At 48.4% G+C, this 17,665-nt stretch overlaps 1 protein-coding gene across 1 annotated transcript in view; it reads right to left on the bottom strand.

The window, feature by feature from the left end:
- The window catches only part of VDAC2 (voltage dependent anion channel 2), a 33,021-nt gene extending 21,220 nt beyond the window's left edge, over positions 1-11,801 (bottom strand). Inside the window, exons 1-2 of the mRNA XM_082267555.1 lie at positions 11,707-11,801; positions 1,158-1,229 (exon numbers count right to left, since the gene is read on the bottom strand). Of these exons, the coding sequence (XP_082123681.1) occupies positions 1,158-1,224 (67 nt within the window). The 5' untranslated portion in view covers positions 1,225-1,229; positions 11,707-11,801. The remainder of the gene's footprint in view (positions 1-1,157; positions 1,230-11,706) is intronic.
- Positions 11,802-17,665: the final 5,864 nt, after the last annotated feature.

Raw genomic sequence — 17,665 nt, 5'->3', positions numbered from 1 at the left:
CTCCCAAACCAAGCCTCCTGGTTTCTATTCACAAAAATCACACTCAAATTGGGGGATCTGTGACCTGTTATAGGATAGAGGGGAGACCCAGAAAACCGAGTGTCCGACCATCCCAGAGAGGGGCCCGCGTCCACCAACAACCCGACAGGGGGAGAGGGGGAACATTCTACTCACCATACCGGAACCAGGCGGGCGCCAACTCCTGACAGAACCCCTCTCCACCGGGGTGGGGGGGGGGCTGTCGACCAATACGGACGCCGTGACTCTGTTGGTCATTGGCGTCCAGGCGAGACGTTTAACTCGCAGGGTCAGTCCCCGTCCAGTGGGACTATGTCGCGGCCGACCCAGCGCGGAGCTATGGCCTGCACGCGCTCGTAGGCTGAACTGGGGTGACCACTGGATCTCAACATCCAGCCCGTCGCCCAGTTTCAGCGTACTTGCTTGAAGATCTCACAGGAACACTGGAGAAAAAAAAGCTGTCTAAAAAAGTATTTCTAAAAAAAAAAATCTTGCCAGGACCGAAGATCCTAGCAAGGAATCTAGGTCCTTACTCCTAACTAGACAGAAAAAAACTGATTTGCTGTAGCAGGAAGTGAGAGGATATACCCTCTGGGACTGCCCCTAGGGTGTGGCCAGAACGTTTTCTTTCCTGTCTAGTCCTACTCCTGTAGAAGGCAGTATAACCCGAGTTGATATTAATCAAGGAGGACTACGTCTGTCAATGAGCGACAGAGAAATGTGTATTTATTTTTTTATGGAGCCTGCGGGGCATTTTACCAGCGGTCAGCAGATCACAGGTGCTATGTAAGGCTCCTGCAGAATCTCAGTATAGCTGTCTGCCCATAGAGGTAGTTAGTGGAGAACAGGAAGATCAATGAACTATGTGAGCACTCACCAGTCCCCGTGCAGTTAATTGAGAACTACCAATTGTCTGCAGTGGTGGCAGACAGTAGTTGTAGTTCATTCACAGATGGCTTTCTGGGTGGAGCCGGCATGCCTGCTCTCTTTTAAAATTTTGAAAGCTCGGGGGGGGCACAGGCACTAGCTCCTTAGAACGATAAACTTTAGAATACAGTAAATACCGCACAATTTAAATATGTGACAAAAGCTTTGCACAATAAAAATGATAGACTTCCCACAGCTCATCAAGGACTTACCATATCCTTTGTTGAAGATATCTCTAGCAGATTTTCCAAGGTCAGCATAGGCAGGAGGTACGGCCATCTTGACTGCAAAACAAAAAAAAGTGTTAATATTTTAAGCATGAATTAAAATAATTTAAATAAAAATGCCAAAAACAGACAGGCTGATAATCTTTTAAAACTGCAGTTTGGTTCATACGGCAGACTGTGCCCCCACAGGAGAGACTTCCTTTACTTCTTCCCCAAAAATGTTGGTAACGTAGAATTGAAGAGAAATCTATTAAACGCGTACACCGGCAGTAATGAATGCACATTCTCTTTATAGAGTGCTGAATGGTTTTAAACTTTTTTTTGCAATGTCCCCACTGAAGAGATGTGAAAGTGACTCAGTCACCATAAACGTTCTACCCAAGACAGGAGGTTAAGGGAAACGGGGAAAAAAAAAAAAAAAAAAAAAAAGGACAAATAGCAACAGCTAGTCTGATGTTCAAAACCCTTCCCAAATCTTTACTAAAATACCACTTGCTGCAGTTTGATTTCGCACACAACTACTAAATCAAAGCCCACAACTGTGTAACTTAGTGGTTGTAAAGGTTTAGACTGCATGAAGGTAAAAAAACATTCCATGTGCTGCACCCCCCACAACTCCCCCCAATACTCACCTGAGCCTAATCTTGATCCAGTGATGCGCATCCCAGGTCTCTCTCACCTCATTGGCTGAAGATAGCAGTGGGAGCCATTGTCAATCACAGCCAGTGAGCCAATTAGGAGAGAGCGGGAGGCTGGGCTGCGGCTTTGTGTGTCTAATGGACATATAGAGCTGGGCTCAAGAGCAAGGACGCACCAGGGCCCTGGTAAAGGGGATGGAGCCAAGAGCGCCATTGGGGACCTGAGAAGAGGAGAAGGATCAGGACATTTTCGTAAATAAAAAAAAAAAAAAAAAAAACACACACACAACCAACACCGCTCTTTATTGTGTTTGGGGGTGACATTCAGGATGAACGGCATCCAAATGAACATTGCGCATTTTTCTGGGATTTGGAATTGCACCCATTCTGCCTATGATTCTACATTGCCCATGTGTGAACGAGGCCTTCCCGTGTTTATTCAAAAACACATACAAATAAAACCACAAATAACTCTAGTTTCCAGTAAGTGTATTGAGTAGAGATGCACCAAAATTTTGGCCGAAAATTGTGGCGTTTTCAGCATTTTGCCATTAGAGAAAAAAAGTGCCAATAATGGCATCAAAAACACATGCAGTTCCCCCGCCCCCATTTTACTGTGCTTACGGTGTGGTTTCTCATAGGTCATGTGACTCAAAAACCACATCAAAAATGTAACCGGTGCCTAATTAATGTGTTCTTGCTGCAGTTTCAATGCATTTCAATGGGGACGTGTGTTTTTGCTGCGGTTTTTTTTTTTTTTTGTTTTTTTTTTTTTAACACAACAGAAGCGCAATAGACCAGTGTAAAGACAAACAAAATTTAAAGGGATGCATTTTTCTTGAACTTATCTTGCGTTAAAGGTGCCAATAATGGTCAGTCATTTAAAACCAGAATACTAAATTAAAAAAGTAGAATGTAATTCTGTATTTAAAAAAACAAAAAAAAAAAATTCTATTTATTTTAAAAACTGTCATTTTCAGTGAAGTGTATCCTGAATTTTTGGTACCAACATTTCTAGCCGGGGCACTTCTCGTATTAAATTAGGAAATTAAGAGCTGTGTCCTTTGTGTAAACTTTATCAAATTTCAAATCAGATCTAAAGTATCTTCTACTTAATTTAAAAAAATAAAAAAATCAGATTTGCAAGAATGTATGAACATCCAGGTTTTTACTTTTCAATTTCAGAGTTCTGTTTTGCATGATCCATATTCAGGATTATCTCATCTTTCCTAGTTTGTGCCATCAGCATTAGTGTGAGATGATAAAGGGGTCCTACCATCTGATGGATGTGATGTACGTTCCCTTAGCCTTTGGATCACACCACTCTGCACACACAATGACACTTTCTATTATCAGAGTTGCAGTGACATGCGGTGCAGTGAGCTGCACTGTGGAAAAATGCGGAATGTCTGCATTTTTTTTTTTTTAACTCCGCACGGCAACACACATGGCTGCGTTGTACCATAAAAGAGGCACATTTTTTTCTAATGTGCCCTAATAATGACCTGCCTTGTTCTTGTGCATAAAACCACAGGTAACCACATATAGTGTAAATAAACCCTCAAAAGGAAGTTCAATGGTTTCTATGCTTTGCCAGGAGCTATGCATGTGATAGGACATTTCTAACCTATCCAGTCCTCTCCTGCTCTGCCATTTGTTACGTAAAAAAAAAAAAAAAAATGCAGCTGCCACTAAGAACAGAGAACGCAGGACAGGATTGGGATTTTGTGTATGGCGATGGTCTCTACTCCATATACAAATATAGGAGCGTAATGCCATACTAGGAGGGAGGAGTGCAAAGCTGGTGACCTCTGGGCAGGGAATCTTGCAGAGCTGAAGCCAACCTTTCAGAGAATCCCAGGTCCTGCACTGGAAAAGAAGCTGGGAGACCTTCTAGAAAAGTCGCACACACCGTTTCGCTAGTACACAAGCATGCACTATTTTTACCATGGAATTTCAGCATGTTTGCATTAACAGAATTCAGCTTTAAAGGCTAGAAATGGATTTAACAAACAATGGCGCAGGCTTGACTATTATGTCACAGGAAACGTTAGGCGTTAGCGTCTGGAAAATTAATAGTCACTCAATTTCAAAGAAAAGAAAAGTAAAGGTCTTCCGAGCTGTGACAGTGCAAACTTCCACAGCCACTCCCCAACACACCCTGACAGTCTGCTATGAGGAAGGTCAAACACTATAGGTGTGTACGTGCATTCCGAGAATCAGGTGTCCCCTACTATCAGAGTCACATGTCAAAAGCTGATGCAATTTTAGAAAGGCTTTATTTTCCACACTACTTGGCAGATATCTTGTGAATGATTCTTTTTCATATTCATGACACATTTGCTGCCAAACATGCAACAGATTATGGGGCACATTTACACCAACCAAACCAATACATTTAAAGGGACCCTCTCCGCCACTTCAGCACTGCAAGCCTCCAGTGAGGCTGGGGGTGGGGAATTGCAGCACACTGAGCTGCTCGGCTCCTACATGTCCCAAAGCTCACTGTACTAGCTGTTACAGAGGTATAGAATGTGCAAGGGGCAGTCTATCTGCTTGGAGTAATGCCCCTTGCTTTGCTGCCTGCTGTTTCTAAAGAGTTTAGGCAGAGGGTGCTTTAAAGATTCAGATAGGAAACCGCACCACTCAAGCTGATATCCAATGACCATTAGTCATTGCAAGTCTGGCTCCCGGAGGAATGATGGGATTTGTAGTTTCACCACAGTTGGAGTGCCAATGTTGCCTACCCCTACTAAAAAAGAGTCACTTAAAGTGGTTGTTAAGCCATTTGCATGACTTTCTATAATCCTCTTCGTTTCCCAAGCCTGTGTACCTCTGTCTAGCTTTTTATTAGACAAAAAAAAAAAAATCCTGTGAATACCTAAATTAAGTGTGCTCCTCAGCGATCATGTGACCAGCCAGCTCTCTCCTCTACCCGTCTGACAGATGCAGGGGGCGGGGCCAAGATTCCCTGCTGACATCACTCAGGAGGGGGGGGGGACGGCCGGTCACGTGATCGCCCAGCAGCACACTGAAATCGGGTATTCACAGCATTTTTTTTTTTTTTTTTATTAAACAGACGGAAGTACACAGACTTAGAAAACAGAGGAATATATAGCATTAACTGTTATTTCAGCAGCAGGAGGGGCAAACCATGACACAGAGCTGACAGGCAGAGAGAGGGGGGGGGGGGGGACCGAGGGCACAGGACAACAGAGAGCAGGGCTGCGGGTGACAGAGGCATGTTAACTGACCAGTGTGTCAGGGAACAGGGTAATTTTTTTTTTAGGGTAACACTTTAAGTGTCTGCTGACATTGTATAAAAAGATGGTGGCACCCATTATCAGGGTTTTTGGATGTCTACTCAATGGGGGGGGTACAGGTAAATAATGCACTCAAAATGCATGAAATGCTCATATAGTCTTATGGAAAGATTGTTGAAATGAGAGGACTGCTAACTGGACCTTAAGCGCCGGTTCACACTACCTCGACGCTACTTCCCGGGGCGACCTCCGAGATCGCGGTGCGAGCAGCGCGCCGCGACCTCGGAGCGGCCGCCATGGACTTCATAACATTGAAGTCCATGGCGGTCGCCTCCTGGTCGCCCCAAAGAAGCTCCGGACCCCTTTTCTAAGTCGGAGCGACTTGTGTCGCTCCTATTAGAACGGGTCCGCAGCTTCCCTATGGGAAGCGACCTGCGGCGACCTGTGAGGCGACCAGGTCGCCTCACGGGTCGCCTTAGTGTTAACGGGGGCTAAGGAAACCTTTTCAGGTCAATCAGGCTACATGTACACTAGCTGACCCTGGCCGCAGCAAAACACGGCAAAAACGCACTACACGTTTTTTGCCGTGTTTTGCATTTTCTTGCGGCCAGAGGTCAAAATGTTCCTATCCTGAACACCATTCTTCCACGTTCAGGTGAGGAAGGTTTAACCTCACCTAAACGCGGCAGCTCCTAAACTCTTGTAAAAGCCTTCCATGTACATGGACACACAGGTTTTTATGGAGTTGCGTTTAGGAGCTTTTGGAGGGATTTTTTTACCCAAAGCTCCTCCTAAACCCCAGTTTAGAAGCGGCCAGTGTACGTGAAGCCTAATACTGCTGTACAGACCAATTCAATAAAAACATGTAAAATGCAGCCATTTCTTAAACTATGGAAATTTCACCCTTTCAATGCTCTACTCTTACTTTGCATAATTCATGAGGAAAAAAGGAAGTTTACACAAATACAAGGGCATGTGAAAATTAATGTGGAAGCCCATTATTGACATCCCATATTGAAGGGACATGATTGAGAAGGGTCACAATGAGGGCGATTGGTCAGCTTCACTCTGATGCAATATCCTTTAAGAGAAGTGCAAGGAGCTGTAAAAGGAGCTCACCGCTCAGCAGGGTCAGCGAGGTCACATCTGTAGAAAACCACCACTAAGAGCTATTAAAGTGTGACTAAACCCAGGACCCTGCATTCACTATATATCTGGTCTCACACAGTACACAGAACATGAACATGTAATTATTCTAGTAAATCTAAACTGCTAAATACCTTTTCTCATCAGCAGTCTTATGACGCGTTTTATTCTCCTCTGACTTCCCTATAAGGATGCCGGACCCTCTGTCTGGACAGTGCTGATTGGCCCTATGCCGATCACATGCACTCTCCCCAAAAAAAAAAAAAAAAAACCTCCTTAGCAACACACAAACTGAGCATGTGCAGAGTGCCTCCAAGTACTATCAGCAGATAGATTTGGAACAGTGGGGAAGATCAGAGAAGACAGGATCAAACAGCCCTTTTACACAATGCAAAGGCTTACCCTTTAGGTTCCAGTGAGTATAACATGCATGCTTTACTGCAAATACAGACCGATTTTACTGTTGTGGGTTTAGTAACTCCCAAACTGGCAAACAAGAACACTTAAGCTGGCTACACTACTCAATTTTCCTTTAGGCTCCATTCACATCGGGCATTCCGGAAACTGAGGGCAAATACGGACGATTCTGCCCATGATCCCAGAACCACGGGAAAACGCGGGATTACTTCTTAATGGCATCCTAATCATAGTGCAATTTTGGCGCGATAAATAGCGCTGTAATCGCGGCACAAGCGCAACAGGCAAAGCTTGTCACTCAAAAGGGAGCAGGAGCTTGTTTTAGGTGACAGCGTTGTGGCTTGTCACGATTGCAGCGCCACTAAGAAGTAATACCATCGAAAATGCATCCCGCCTTTTGCCACAATTCCGGTACGCCCAGGTGTGAATGGAATCTAAGATTTACCAAAACCATATAATATGAGATCAAACAAAAACACCTTTCAATTGTATGCAATCAGGCAGGCCCTTGCACCACATGGTTGAAGGTGAAGCTAGAGGAAAATTGTACAAGGAAAGGGGTGGTGGCCTTCTCCACTGACCACCAATGTAAGGAGGGAGGGGGGCTACTCCACTCACCACCAATGTAAGGAGGGAGGGGCCATCCCCACTGACCACCAATGTAAGGAAGGTGGGGCTACTCCCACTGACCACCAATGTAAGGAGGGAGGGGGGCTACTCCACTCACCACCAATGTAAGGAGGGAGGGGCCATCCCCACTGACCACCAATGTAAGGAAGGGGGGGCTACTCCCACTGACCACCAATGTAGGGAATGAGGGGGGCCTTCTCCACTGACCACCAATGTAAGGAGGGAGGGGGGCCTTCTCCACTGACCACCAATGTAGGGAGGGAGGGGGGGCCCTTCTCCACTGACCACCAATGTAAGGAGGGAGGGGCCATCCCCACTGACCACCAATGTAAGGAAGGGGGGCTACTCCCACTGACCACCAATGTAAGGAAGGGGGGGCTACTCCCACTGACCACCAATGTAAGGAAGGGGGGGGCTACTCCCACTGACCACCAATGTAAGGAGGGGGGGGGCTACTCCCACTGACCACCAATGTAAGGAGGGGGGGGCTACTCCCACTGACCACCAATGTAAGGAGGGGGGGCTACTCCCACTGACCACCAATGTAAGGAGGGGGGGCTACTCCCACTGACCACCAATGTAAGGAGGGGGGGGGCTACTCCCACTGACCACCAATGTAAGGAGGGGGGGGCTACTCCCACTGACCACCAATGTAAGGAGGGGGGCTACTCCCACTGACCACCAATGTAAGGAGGGGGCTACTCCCACTGACCACCAATGTAAGGAGGGGGGGCTACTCCACTGACCACCAATGTAAGGAGGGGGGGCTACTCCCACTGACCACCAATGTAAGGAGGGGGGGCTACTCCCACTGACCACCAATGTAAGGAGGGGGGGCTACTCCCACTGACCACCAATGTAAGGAGGGGGGGCTACTCCACTGACCACCAATGTAAGGAGGGGGGGGCTACTCCACTGACCACCAATGTAAGGAGGGGGGGCTACTCCACTCACCACCAATGTCAGGGTGTCCTCAAAAAGATAAATCAGCGCAATCAAAAAACAAAATCTAAATAATAATAGTCTGTTGGCCGCTTCATTTTACTTATTTCATTACTATGTCCTGCTTTCCTTTTTTAGGCATTGTGAACACATCTACTACTTCTAATAACGCTTATTTACCATAGGCTGTAGTTCCAATTGTTAGCAGGGTTCCTTCAGACCTGAAAATTAGCAAAGGGATCTTCTGGGGTGAAAAGTTTGACAAGGGCTCTAATAAGACACTTTGGGACCACAAAAGCTCAGCAAGTTCCACTTTATCCTCCTGTCACATCTATACAGCTGGAGAATTAGGACTGCAGCTTCCATCTGATGCTTCACTACAGACCCTTAATCAGCTTGCCAAACCTGACCTCACTATATCTGAAAGGATATTTGAATTGTCCCCGGTTATCAGCTCTACATTAAATAATCATGGATTCCTCTCCATGTCAGAATAGATGGTGTATTATAATCTAGAGAGCCTAAAAAAACTAAAGTCAATTCAACATAAAGATAACAGTAACACATCCGGATGACAGAGACTGGATGAATGAATGAATGGACTGCCTTATGGTATGGAAGCGTGATCCCGGCCCCAGGGAAATCTAATGAAGGAAATCAATGGTCATGCACGCATCTGGTAGCCGGGTTGGTGTATAAAGGATCTGGGCGATGAATCCATGGAATTTCCATTGATTGGCCCCGAACCAGCATGTGATCAGAGAGAATTCAGCTGTAGATTTCCATTTCATCAATATTTACTACAATCAGCACGTTAGAGGAAAAAGCCCATTAAACGGAATGGCAATGGTGCACTTTGGGAATAATGATCTCTAATGCAAGCCGAATCCTTGGCACTTTTGGCACAAGGGTCGGAGACATTGGTAAATCCGGAGCGTAATGGAATATGTGAAGTATGCAGCCTATAAAACACATTCTTGCTTCAACCAGTTGTGAGTAGAAAAGCCATTGAAGGAGAAGGAAGTGAGAGAGGAGGAGATCTCTGGGGACAAGGAACATCTACACTGCTAAGGTCACACTGGGATTGGAAGTCACACACTGACATCCTATTTATAGGAACGACTACACAGCATGCAGCCAGGGCTGGGGGCGGCCATCTTGCAAGCATGCTCGTCTCCTTCACGTGAATCACCCCATCTCCTCCTCATCCTTCCAGGAAAAACTCCTATACAAGAAGAGCTATGAAGACAAATGTCATAGCAGAGAATAGACTCCGCACACCAGAAAACTGATCCCCATTACTAAACAATGGCACTTCATTCTAAGGAGGACAATGAGGAAGGACATACAATCACATGGCTGAAAAGAAAGATCCTCCTCTACAGGAAATGATCTCTGGGCCCGGCAGATTATTTCGGATTCCACATAGTGACAGGAGGGGAGAATATTACAGCCGTTATTTCTACAACAAAGGAGGGAACTCCGTCCTAAATCCTGGGAGCGCTCATATCTGCATGGAGATCACACATAGATCAGGGGGAGGGGGGATCACCAACACTGCAATCTCTACAACTCCCAGCATTCCCAATCTGTGCCCTTCAAGCTGAGGGGGGACTACAACTCCCAGAATTCCCAATGTGTGCACTTCCAGCTGAGGGGGACTACAACTCCCAGCATTCCCAATGTGTGCATTTCCAGCTGAGGGGGACTACAACTCCCAGCATTCCCAATGTGTGCCCTTCCATCTGAGGGGAGGGGGGACTACAACTCCCAGCATTCCCAATGTGTGCCCTTCAAGATGAGGGGGACTACAACTCCCAGCATTCCCAATGTGTGCCCTTCAAGATGAGGGGGACTACAACTCCCAGCATTCCCAATGTGTGCCCTTCAAGATGAGGGGGACAACAACTCCCAGCATTCCCAACGTGTGCCCTTCAAGCTGAGGGGGATTACAACTCCCAGCATTCCCAATGTGTGCCCTTCCAGCTGAGTGGGGGGGGGGGGGGGACTACAACTCCCAGCATTCCCAATATTTGCCACCCCAGCTTAGGGGGGGGGGGACTACAACTCACAACATTCCCAATCAGTGCCCTGCCAGTTGAGGGGAGGACTACAACTCCCAGCATTCTTAATGTGCCCCCTTCCAGCTGAGGGGGGGGGGGCTACAACTCCCAGCAATCCCAATTTGTCCCCTTCCAGCTGAGGGGGGGGGGCGGGCTACAACTCCCAGCATTCCCAATGTGTCCCCTTCCAGCTAAGGAGTGTGGGACTACAACTCCCAGCATTCCCAATTTGTGCCCTTCCAGCTGAGAGGGACTACAACTCTCAGCATTCCCAATTTGTGCCCTTCCAGCTGAGAGGGACTACAACTCTCAGCATTCCCAATTTGTGCCCTTCCAGCTGAGAGGGACTACAACTCTCAGCATTCCCAATCTGTGACCTGCCAGCTGAGGGGGACAACTCCCAGCATTCCCAATCTTTGCCCTTCCAGCTAAGGGGGGGGGGGACTACAGCTCCCAGCATTCCTAATATTTGCCATCCCAGCTGAGGGGGGGGGGGCTACAACTCCCAGCATTCCCAATCTGTGCCTTGCAAGTTTGAGGGGAGGACTACAACTCCCAGCATTCCCAATCTGTGCCCTGTCAGCTGAGGGTGGGGGTACAACTCCCAGCATTCCCAATCTGTGCCCTTCCATCTGAAGGGACTACAACTCCCAGAATTCCCAATATTTGCTGTTCCAACTGAGGGGGGGGGACTACAACTCCCAGCATTGCCCATCTGTCACCTCTCAGCTGAGGGGGGGGGCTACAACTACCAGGATTCCCTGCCAACCCCCATTCTGTGATATTTCTGAGGACTAAAACTCTCAGCATTCCCTATGGGTCCCCTCATCTGAGGGGGAACTACAACTCCCAGCATTCCCTGTCACCTTTGGGTTGAGGGGGGGACTACAACTCCCACCTGTGACCTTCCAGCTGGGGGATGGTGGGCTAGTACAACCCCCACGTGTCTCCATCTGTGACCTTCCAATTTGGGGGGGGGGGTACAATTCCAAGCATTCCCTGCCAGCCCCCAATCCGTGACCTTTCTAGTTCAGAACTAGAACTCCCAGCATTCCCCATCTATGACCTTCTGGGTGGGCTGGGGGGGAGACTACAACTCCCAGTATTCCCTCCAACCTGTGACCTTCCACCTAACAGGGACTACTAGTCCCAGCATTCTCTACGGTAAGACCTTTCCAGCTGAGAACTACATCTCCCAGCATCCTCTGATGTGTGACCTGAGGACTAGAACCCCCAGCCTGCAGTCAGATAATGATGGCGCTCCCTGTGTATGGGGGGTGTAGAGGAGCCTCCCCCGGAGATGGGAGTAGAAGCCGGCTGGGAAAGGCCGCAGTGAGCGGTCAGGTAATGACTATGTGTGTACGGGGAGACCCAACCATCCTCCATTATCCCTCTCCCAGTCCATTCCTCCCCTCACCCGGCCGTCTTCTCTCACCTGAGCAGAGCTGTGTGCGGCCTGGCCGGTGCGTGCAGCTGGAGGGCGAAGTGAAGGAGACCCAGAGCCTGTCACTACTCAGCTCCGCCCACACGACCCACCCAGCACCGCCTCCTGCTGCCCCTTACCGTGCCTGCACGGAGGAGCGCGCTTTCCATCCAGCACAGTGTGTTCTATGACACTTGTATCACATGTGTGTCCGCTCAAAGCTCGTTTGGATCGTCGGAGACATTTTAGAAAAGTTTTTCAAAAGCCGCAGTTCTATTTTCAAGCTGGCAGAATCCGCCGCGGTCTCTCATGGCTGAGGGTCCTTCACAGGGCGGGAGAGCGGCTGGCGCAAGCGCTTGTAATAGTGGGGGGTGACCTGAGAGGAAGGGCCGGCAGGGGGCGCTGTGACTGGTTTGGAATTCCCCTGGAGGGAGGATGACAGGGAAAGGCAGCGGACAATCAGCGTTGTATGAAGGAGAGGATGAGGATTAGTGGGGTGATTGAAGAGGACCCAGGGCCGGACTGGGAATAAAATGCAGCCCTGGAAATAATTTCATACCAGCCCCATAGCATTATTATACCAGCCCAACAGTATAACGCCATTATTTTCTTGTTCATAAAAGGGAAAACAATGCGTTTTAAAGCACATGTGAAGAGTGTATTATATATAGATAAGACAGATATGAAATGACATAGAGCTTTATATATGAGCAAATTCGGGTTAAAATGCGAACATGGTGCAGGAGAGGTCAGGGGCTGTGCGGACATGGTGCAGGAGATGTCAGGGGCTGTGCGGACATGGTGCAGGAGATGTCAGAGGATGTGCGGACATGGTGCAGGAGATGTCAGGGGCTGCGGACATGGTGCAGGAGATGTCAGGGGCTGCGGACATGGTGCAGGAGATGTCAGGGGCTGCGGGCATGGTGCAGGAGAGGTCAGGGGCTGCAGGCATGGTGCAGGAGATGTCAGAGGATGTGCGGACATGGTGCAGGAGATGTCAGAGGATGTGCGGACATGGTGCAGGAGATGTCAGGGGCTGCGGGCATGGTGCAGGAGAGGTCAGGGGCTGCAGGCATGGTGCAGGAGATGTCAGAGGATGTGCGGACATGGTGCAGGAGATGTCAGAGGATGTGCGGACATGGTGCAGGAGATGTCAGGGGCTGCGGGCATGGTGCAGGAGATGTCAGGGGCTGCGGGCATGGTGCAGGAGATGTCAGAGGCTGTGCGGACATGGTGCAGGAGATGTCAGGGGCTGCGGGCATGGTGCAGGAGATGTCAGAGGCTGTGTGGACAAGGTGCAGGAGATGTCAGGGGCTGTGCGGACATGGTGCAGGAGATGTCAGAGGCTGTGCGGACATGGTGCAGGAGATGTCAGGGGCTGCGGGCATTCTGCAGGAGATGTCAGGGGCTGCGGGCATTCTGCAGGAGATGTCAGGGGCTGCGGGCATGGTGCAGGAGATGTCAGGGGCTGCGGGCATGGTGCAGGAGATGTCAGGGGCTGCGGACATGGTGCAGGAGATGTCAGGGGCTGCGGACATGGTGCAGGAGATGTCAGGGGCTGTGCGGACATGGTGCAGGAGATGTCAGGGGCTGTGCGGACATGGTGCAGGAGATGTCAGGGGCTGCGGGCATTCTGCAGGAGATGTCAGGGGCTGCGGGCATTCTGCAGGAGATGTCAGGGGCTGCGGGCATTCTGCAGGAGATGTCAGGGGCTGCGGGCATGGTGCAGGAGATGTCAGGGGCTGCGGGCATGGTGCAGGAGATGTCAGGGGCTGCGGGCATGGTGCAGGAGATGTCAGGGGCTGCGGACATGGTGCACGAGATGTCAGGGGCTGCGGGCATGGTGCAGGAGATGTCAGGGGCTGCGGGCATGGTGCAGGAGATGTCAGGGGCTGCGGGCATGGTGCAGGAGATGTCAGAGGCTGTGGGGACATGGTGCAGGAGATGTCAGAGGCTGTGCGGGCATGGTACAGGAGATGTCAGAGGCTGTGCGGACATGGTGCAGGAGATGTCAGAGGCTGTGCGGACATGGTGCAGGAAATGTCAGAGGCTGTGCGGACATGGTGCAGGAGATGTCAGAGGCTGTGCGGACATGGTGCAGGAGATGTCAGGGGCTGCGGGCATGGTGCAGGAGATGTCAGGGGCTGCGGGCATGGTGCAGGAGATGTCAGGGGCTGCGGGCATGGTATCTGCGCAGCAGTCTTCAAATGCAAATTTTTTTTTTTAAATTCAGTTTAATGTATTAAAAAAATAAATATATATTTACGACCAAATTTTTTTATATAATGTGAAAGATGATGTTACGCCGAGTAAATAGATACCTAACATGTCACACTTTAAAATTGGCCACTCTCGTGGAATAGCGTCAGACTACAGTAACTCTACATAGACGAAGCTTAGGGCCGGTTCACATACAGTGGGTACGGAAAGTATTCAGACCCCCTTAAATTTTTCACTCTTTGTTATATTGCAGCCATTTGCTAAAATCATTTAAGTTCATTCTTCTTCCTCATGAATGTACACACAGCTCCCCATATTGACGGAAAAACACAGAATTGTTGACATTGTTGCAGATTTATTAAAAAAGAAAAACTGAAATATCACATGGTCCTAAGTATTCAGACCCTTTGCTGTGACACTCATATATTTAACTCAGGTGCTTTCCATTTCTTCTGATCATCCTTGAGATGGTTCTACACCTTCATTTGAGTCCAGCTGTGTTTGATTATACTGATTGGACTTGATTAGGAAAGCCACACACCTGTCTATATAAGACCTTCCAGATCACAATGCATGTCAGAGCAAATGAGAATCATGAGGTCAAAGGAACTGCCTGAAGAGCTCAGAGACAGAATTGTGGCAAGGCACAGATCTGGCCAAGGTTACAAAAAGATTTCTGCTGCACTTAAGGTTCCTAAGAGCACAGTGGCCTCCATAATCCTCAAATGGAAGACGTTTGGGACGACCAGAACCCTTCCTAGAGCTGGCCGTCCGGCCAAACTGAGCTATCGGGGGAGAAGAGCCTTGGTGAGAGAGGTAAAGAAGAACCCAAAGATCACTGTGGCTGAGCTCCAGAGATGCAGTCAGGAGATGGGAGAAAGTTGTAGAAAGTCAACCATCACTGCAGCCCTCCACCAGTCGGGGCTTTATGGCAGAGTGGCCCGACGGAAGCCTCTCCTCAGTGTAAGACACATGAAAGCCCGCATGGAGTTTGCTAAAAAAACACCTGAAGGACTCCAAGATGGTGAGAAATAAGATTCTCTGGTCTGATGAGACCAAAATAGAACTTTTTGGCCTTAATTCTAAGCGGTATGTGTGGAGAAAACCAGGAACTGCTCATCACCTGTCCAATACAGTCCCAACAGTGAAGCATGGTGGTGGCAGCATCATGCTGTGGGGGTGTTTTTCAGCTGCAGGGACAGGATGACTGGTTGCAATCGAGGGAAAGATGAATGCGGCCAAGTACAGGGATATCCTGGACAAAAACCTTCTCCTGAGTGCTCTGGACCTCAGACTGGGCCGAAGGTTTACCTTCCAACAAGACAATGACCCTAAGCACACAGCTAAAATAACGAAGGAGTGGCTTCACAACAACTCTGTGACTGTTCTTGAATGGCCCAGCCAGAGCCCTGACTTAAACCCAATTGAGCATCTCTGGAGAGACCTAAAAATGGCTGTCCACCAACGTTTACCATCCAACCTGACAGAACTGGAGAGGATCTGCAAGGAGGAATGGCAGAGGATCCCCAAATCCAGGTGTGAAAGACTTGTTGCATCTTTCCCAAAAAGACTCCTGGCTGTATTAGATCAAAAGGGGGCTTCTACTAAATACTGAGCAAAGGGTCTGAATACTTAGGACCATGTGATATTTCAGTTTTTCTTTTTTAATAAATCTGCAACAATGTCAACAATTCTGTGTTTTTCTGTCAGTATGGGGTGCTATGTGTACATTCATGAGGAAGAAGAATGAACTTAAATGATTTTAGCAAATGGCTGCAATATAAAAAAGAGTGAAAAATGTAAGGGGGTCTGAATACTTTCCGTACCCACTGTATATACGATGCAGAAACCCTGCAAATCCCACATCACACTCAACTCGCAGGCAGTTCACACTGCCATATGAAAATCGCTGGGGGTGTCAATACAAAGTTAACGACACCCCCAGATCAGTTCGCATATCGTAGTGCGGTCAGTTAGGGCATGAATCAGATCGCATAGTTGTGAACACTCATGCGATCCGATTCTGGGGCGGAAAAAAAAAAAAAAAGGGTCCTATGCAGCTTTGGTCCAAACGCGATGCAAATTCAACCATTCAATCTCTATGGCTGAATTCGCATTGCACAGACATGACATGTTATTTGCAGAGCAGTGCGCTGCGAATCACATGCAATGTCTGACATCGCATATGTGTCAACTGGGACTTAAACATTTTTACATGTTACCAGAGTTACAGAGGAGGTCTAGTGCTAGAATTATTGCTCTCGCTCGGAAGATCGTGGCCATACCTCACATGTGTGGTTTGAACGCCATTTACATATGCATAGGTGACTTACATTTGCGTTCACTTCTGCACACAAGCGTGGAGGGATGGTCACTTTAAATTTTTTTTCTTATTTATTTACTTTTTCTTTTTACATTGTCCCTTTTTTTTTTTTTTTTTTTGACCCTTTATTACCTATTACAAGGAATGTAAACATCCCTTGTAATAGAAATAAGGATGACAGGTCCTCTTTATCTAGTCCTCCAAGGGCATAGAGACCAGTGGCGGCCAACTTGGCCTCACTCTTCTCCATGCCCAGCTACCGCAGCATTGGATCATTCCCGGTCTTCTCTGATAGGTCAGGTAAACCCAGGAATGACCAGGGAAGGGGGCACCCCTTCTGCCACTTTTAAAAGTGATCCCGCGGCAAATTCACCCGCAGGACCACTGTTACCTGTAAGAGAATTGGCCATAGTAAAAAAAATAAATAAAAAAATACTGGGGTCATGGCAGCTATCCCCCAAAAGGGGAAGCTCCGTTTATTTGCTTCCTCTTCCCCTCCGCTGCCACCTTTGGCACCTTCCGGGGGGGGGGGGGGGGGGGGGTACCTGTTTTTAACAGATACCCGTCCCCACTTCATGGAGACCTCACCGCAGTGAGGTTCCTCAGTTCGCGCCCCCCCCCCCCCCACTTCCTCCGCCGCCGCGTTATTCAAAAAGCGCAGCATGCTGTCTGCATGCGCAGTAAGGAACCAGCAAGGCTTTACTGGGGGCTTCCCTTACAAAGAATGGCGGCAGCAGCACCTGAGACCTGTCTGGAAAATCCGCTGGGGTGCCGACATCGCAGGATCTCTGGACAGGTAAGTGTCTTAATAGTAAATGTACATAGTCCTTTTTCTGAAGATTAACGATCAGCAATTTTAAAAACTGTAGCTGCTGACTTTTAATAAACAGACACTTAAGTCTACATTTCCACTAGTGCGACTTGTCATTTGACTTTGGACACATAAAATCGCATGACAAATCACAGCCCATTGATTTTAATGGCACCCGTTCTAGTTATGCGACTTTGAAAATCAGCAACTTTGAAAGGTGCCTGCACTACTTTGATGCCACTTTGAACCAGAGAGTGTAAAATTGGATCAAAGCTGCAATCCAAATCGCGCGACTTTGAGGTCGCGATAGTGGAAAAATAGATGTACTTGTCATAGAATCCAGCACTGTGCTCACCGGAGGGGGTGCCAGAGACTGTCTTTGGTCTCTGGCATCTAAACTGTGGGCACCCAGCTATGAAAGCTTGGGCCCTCAGAGCCGGGTGCCCACTGCACATTCGTGAGCCGCACGGCGCATTGTGAATGGTCCCACAGTCTTCTGGAACTTGTGACGTGCCCCAGAAGACTACAGGGAGAGAAGGGGGAGGGACTTCTTCTCGGATCACCCAGGAGATCTGAGTAGAAGCATAAGTGGGTACCTAACTCCCCCCCCTTCCCAA

This window comes from Pelophylax lessonae, assembly GCF_965119305.1.
Source record: "Pelophylax lessonae genome assembly, chromosome: 9".
Taxonomy (NCBI): domain Eukaryota; kingdom Metazoa; phylum Chordata; class Amphibia; order Anura; family Ranidae; genus Pelophylax; species Pelophylax lessonae.
The sequence above is the reverse complement of the archived record's forward strand: the minus strand, read 5'-3'. Positions and strand labels throughout refer to the sequence as shown.